The 6000-nt window shown below is 38.7% G+C and overlaps 1 protein-coding gene across 6 annotated transcripts in view; it reads left to right on the forward strand.

The window, feature by feature from the left end:
- Nucleotides 1-6000, forward strand: part of LOC123752675 (calcitonin gene-related peptide type 1 receptor) — a 211359-nt gene that overhangs the window by 168684 nt on the left and 36675 nt on the right. For all 6 annotated transcript variants that reach the window (XM_069316408.1, XM_069316406.1, XM_069316404.1 and 3 more), the window contains exon 4: nucleotides 4913-5019. In XM_069316408.1, the coding sequence (XP_069172509.1) occupies nucleotides 4913-5019 (107 nt within the window). The remainder of the gene's footprint in view (nucleotides 1-4912; nucleotides 5020-6000) is intronic.

Consider the following 6000-nt stretch of genomic DNA (forward strand, 5'->3'; position numbering starts at 1 on the left):
ATAAACATTTTATTTTTTATTGTAGACAAGCTCTAAATCAGTCCATATATATCCCAGTTTCCAGCTCCTAGTCTGTCCCTATATTCCAAGTCCTAGTGACTCCTCATCTCCTAGTTCCTAATATGTGTGTGTACCTACGGGCTCACCATAGCCCGTGCTACTTGAAACTGTTTGTTCCAAGTAGCGAATCTTTAACAACAACAACATCCTAGTATGTCCTTTTCTCCAAGCTCCTAGTATGTCTTTTCCTCCCAGCTCTTAGTCTTTGCTCATCTCCCAGTACTTAATCTGTCCTCTTATCTCTCACAAGAGCTATATTGTCATACAAGCTTACAGCTTTCTCTACATAATTAGTTTACTTCATTAACGACTTTAACAGAAGACATAAAAAAATCAACAATCGTATATAATAGATTGATAAAACAAATAAAAAATGTGTACATTTTTCGTACTGCTAATATACGTTATTAGAATATATTGAAAGGTAAATATGCCACAAACTTATTAAGGATCTCGCTAGAACGCTCTCACAGTCGAGTGTCTGGGCTATAAATTGCTTATGTCCGTGGCAGTGTAAAGGTGATGGACGCCCACACGTGAGCACGCACTCATTGTCTCGCAGGCAACGCGTCTGCAACAATCCCTTCAACAATCTAATGGTTAATATGATGTAAATAGCCGTGATAAAACTCACGCACACTCATAAAAGCAAGCACGCACACTCATAAAAGCAAGCACGCACACTCATAAATGTAAACGCGCACACACACAGACACACTATGAGGTGGACAACACACCAGCAGCCTCCTCCTCTGACCTTTCCTCATGCTTGGCCAGTCCGTTGTTAGTATGACGGTGGTGATTGTCCACCTCAGCTTAAAGGCGAGCGCCTCACATCTTAGTAGCTGCCTGAGATGGTTGGCTGGCTGGCTGCCCTAAAGGGCTATTGGCCGCAGGTTCCCCAGTGGAAGCTCACTATTCTCAAAGGAGTTCTCGCGGCAAGTGGTTAGTGAACGCTCAGTGATGTACTTGGGTTACCTGTTATAGAGGCCCCTGACGCTGCTAAGGGGCAAGTATTCTCAAGGGGCTTCATTACGCTTCGGCAAGCCCTAGTTGCCTTCAGAGAAACTCCTTCGGCACCTCCAGGAGCTGTCAACGGAACTCCTTTACCTCTTAGGAGAAAAGTGGGTGTCCTTGCAAGATCTGTGTTAGTTTTTTTTAGCAAGTACAAAGAAACATGCACACACAGAAGACAAAAAAAGAACTTGATAAGACATGATTACCACGTACAAAATACTCAGGGGAATTGACAGGGTAGATAAGGACGGATTATTTAACATGGGTGGTACACGGGCAAAGCTGAATAGCCAAATGAGCCAGAGAGACATTAGAAAGAAATTGTTCATTGTCAGAGTAGTTAACAAATGGCATGAATGGACTAGGCAATGATGTGGTGGAGGCTGACTCCATACACAGTTTAAAATGTAGATGTGGTAGAACCCAATAAGCTCTGCAACCTGTGCACCAGTTGATTGACAGATGAGAGACGGGACCAAAAAAAGAAGCTCATCCTCCGCAAACTCAATTAGGGGAGTACAATTAGGTAACTACACACACAAACACAAAACACACACACACACACACACACACACACACACACACACACACACACACACACACACACACACACACACACACACACACACACACACACACACACACACACAAACGCAACACACAAACATAACACACAAACACAACACACACACACACACACACACAAACGCAACACACACACACACAAACACAACACACACACACACACACACACACACACACACACACACACACACACACACACACACACACACACACACACACACACACACACACACACACACACACACACAAACGCAACACACAAACACAACACACAAACATAACACACACACACACACACACACACACACACACACACACACACACACACACAAACGCAACACTCAAACACAACACACACACACACACACACACACACACACACACACACACACACACACACACACACACAAACGCAACACACAAACACAACACACAAACATAACACACACACACACACACACACACACACACACACACACACAAACGCAACACACAAACACAACACACAAACATAACACACACACACACACACACACACACACACACACACACACACACACACACACACACACACACACACACACACACACACACACACACAAACGCAACATACAAACACAACACACAAACATAACACACACACACACACACACACACACACACAACCTTCACACTGAAAAACGTTCACAGTCACCATAGTAATAGCAAACATTTGGTGACAAATGAGGATAATGAAGTCCCTAATATGGTGGAGTCACGGAGCCACTACCTTTGTGTGTTTCCTAATTAGCCAGACCTTGCACCTATAATTATTCTCATTAATTATTACAGTCAATCAGATTTAATTGCACGTTGTCACGTTTTGAAGACACGTGAACTATTAGTTTTCCTTTGTATATGAATTATTTTATTTTTATTTTTATTAATATGATGTTCATAAGCTTTAAAAACTTTTCATCTTGTCATATTAAATTGATTTCTTTTGTTATAAAAATATTTTGGACAAAATTTTGCAAAATAGAGCAGGAGTGTTTTCATTAGAAACTCATATTTCACAGGAAAATATGTGAAGATCTAAATAACAGATTTCTAGAGTTGTTCAAAGTGAAACTGGAAAAATTGCTTGACATGGACGAGAAGATTCCACCTCAACTCCTCAGACAAAACTGAGTACAATTGTAATGACTGAAGAAGAGATAAAAATAAATTTTCTTAAAACTTTATCGAAAATCAGCAAGGGTTAGTGTCTTAGCAGACCTGATGAGGCTGTTGCCAAGAGCGCTCTGGAGAAGGCCAAACTTCTTCCATTTTACTGTACAAGCAAGAGGCAAGTTTCTGATCCTGACTGCTTTCCCAAGGGGCTTATTCTTATCAATTTATGTGTACGTGATGTTGAATTAAAATAAAACTGTCTGAAAGATGTTGCATTTAAGCGAAATTAAAAATATGTGAGGTGAGGTCTATATGACGTCAAACGTCGCTTAGATGTTTAGGGATTCATAACACTTAACAACCCACAAATTAAGTTAATCTTAATCACCTGGGATTTAAGATTTCAATCCACCGTTGTATAACGCTATTAAATGAAGCACCAGTGAAGCCAAACTTCTAGTATGAAGTATCTGAGATAATATTGAATATCAGGACTCACCGAAGGCGAACCACAAGTGGAAAGATGTACACCTTGTACCTTGTACCTAGTTCTTGTACCTCGTACTATCAGCCTACCGAGGACGTAATTATGGGACTCATTTTGGTAACAAGCTCGCGTCCCAAACATACCCATATTTCAGCAGTTGCGACATTTATCTGTGCAGAAAAAATGCGTTGTAACTTGCAAGAGGTTAAATGTTACTAGTGGCACCATTCCTTTCCCCCGTCCCATCCCAATTCCTTATCCTGACCCCCCTTGCAAGTGCTGCATAGTCATGATGGCTTGACGCTTTCCCCTGATAACTACCTACCTACTACCGATGTAAAAATGATGATAATAATAATAATAATAATAATAATAATAATAATAATAATAATAATAATAATAATAATATTGAAAATTATAAAACTAACATAAATTATAAAAGTTATATAATTTCATGATGACATTTAAATTAGATAGACATTTGTATTATTTTAATTATACAATATTTAAATTTTTAAAGTGAATGCAGGTTATGGTCTTTCAGTATGTTGCCAAAACGAACCCAGTCATTTTGCATAAAATGGATTATGCAAACGTCAGAACTGCAACTCTTCGTGCAAAAGCAACTTTAAAATAATTGCAACTTCTGTTCTGTCGTGGTTTGTTGTTTAGTCTTGATACAATATGAGAGAGTTGCAGAAAGCAAGTATAGCAACAGAAAGAATTAGAAACAAGATCTTTTATTATGAATCGCAAAGCTTTTCTTACTTACAAACAACTTGAAATTTTTTTCCTGTGTTCTTGTCACCAGTAAATGGCAGACATTTACTCTCGTCCCACATTGTTTCTCTAGTTGTCACAGAGGAACGGGTTTCTCTAGCTGTCACAGAGGAACGGGTTTTTCTAGCTGTGAAAGAACTTCAATTTCCCCGTAAGAGAAGCTTTTGATTTATCAGCGATAAAGAATCTCAACTGATACAGACGACGAGTCACAATAACGTGGCTGAAGTAATGAAGACTAAACCATTATCAAGTTGATTGTGAGACCGACTTGATAATGGTCCAGGACGGACCGAAACGTCGTCGTCTCCTCATCTTCTGGAGTGTGGTTTAATCTTCAAATCTTTATTGATAGTAAAAACTAGGGCTGTAACCTGGCTTACATATGTTGGCTGTTGTGGAACTTTGTGCGGTTATGAGTATAAATTTGAATTTTTTTCATTAATATACCTAGGTACATCTGTATTTACGTAGCTACCCTAGACTGTATAAAGAGTTGAATAGCCTGTGTCAGGAGCCAGGTGTGTGATGGTCAAAGATTCCCCCCATCTCTCAGGATAATTAGGCATACAGGCTAGGCATGTTATGTCAGCAGCCTGCACAGGTAAACTCCAGTTGAATTATGTTAATATCCTCAAGAACACGAGAGCAAATAAAGTAACAAAGAACACTCAAAGAACACTCCCGTTTCGTAGGATGATCTGTGGTAAGTTTAACGTTTTGTGTTGACCAGATCACACACTAGTAGGTGAAGGGACGACGATGTTTCGGACCGTCCTGGACCATTCTCAAGTCGATTGTCACGTTTTGTCTAACTTTTTGTCTCCTCAGGAATGGGACACAAGGACTGCGACGCCAACGGGACGTGGTACACCCACCCACACACCAACCAATCCTGGTCCAACTACACCACCTGTATCGACATTTCCAACCTTGAGGTACGGTGAGCCATTGTGTTCACTGACTATATAAATGTTACTCGCTCCACTACTGACGGGCTCACGGGTATTACTACTGTCGGGTATTACGGGCTCACCATAGCCCGTGCTACATGGACACTCATTCCTGAATAGCTAAATCTTTAACAACAACAACAACCACTACTGATTTACGGGCTATTCATGCCCGTGCCATCTCTTGGGTGGCTTAACCTTCATCAATCAATCAATCACTACTGTTATCCTATTTCTGCCTCATCTTCTGCTGTTTAATATCGTCATCATCTTGATCTTACTCTTCTACTTACTCATATTCTTCTTCTATTTCTCGTTCTCTCTCTGTTTTATCATCTCATTATATATATATATATATATATATATATATATATATATATATATATATATATATATATATATATATATATATATATATATATATGTGTGTGTGTGTGTGTATATCACGAAAGTAAACACGTGATTAAAAATGTGACAATTTCAGACCACGGAGGAAAAATGAAACAGGACCTTCCTTAAGTACTTTCGTATATTAATACATCATCATCTTGACTCCTTCTGAAGATGTATTAATATACGAAAGTACTTAAGGAAATTCCTGTTTCATTTTTCCTCCGTGGTCTGACATTGTCATATATATATATATATATATATATATATATATATATATATATATATATATATATATATATATATATATATATATATATATGTCGTACCTAGTAGCCAGAACTCACTTCTCAGCCTACTATTCAAGGCCCGATTTGCCTAATAAGCCAAGTTTTCCTGAATTAATATATTTACTATAATTTTTTTCTTATGAAATGATAAAGCAACCCTTTTCTCTATGTATGAGGTCAATTTTTTTTTATTGGAGTTAAAATTAACGTTGATATATGACCGAACCTAACCAACCCTACCTAACCTAACCTAACCTATATTTATAGGTAAGGTTAGGTTAGGTAG

Source organism: Procambarus clarkii, chromosome 83, assembly GCF_040958095.1.
Source record: "Procambarus clarkii isolate CNS0578487 chromosome 83, FALCON_Pclarkii_2.0, whole genome shotgun sequence".
NCBI classification, from domain to species: domain Eukaryota; kingdom Metazoa; phylum Arthropoda; class Malacostraca; order Decapoda; family Cambaridae; genus Procambarus; species Procambarus clarkii.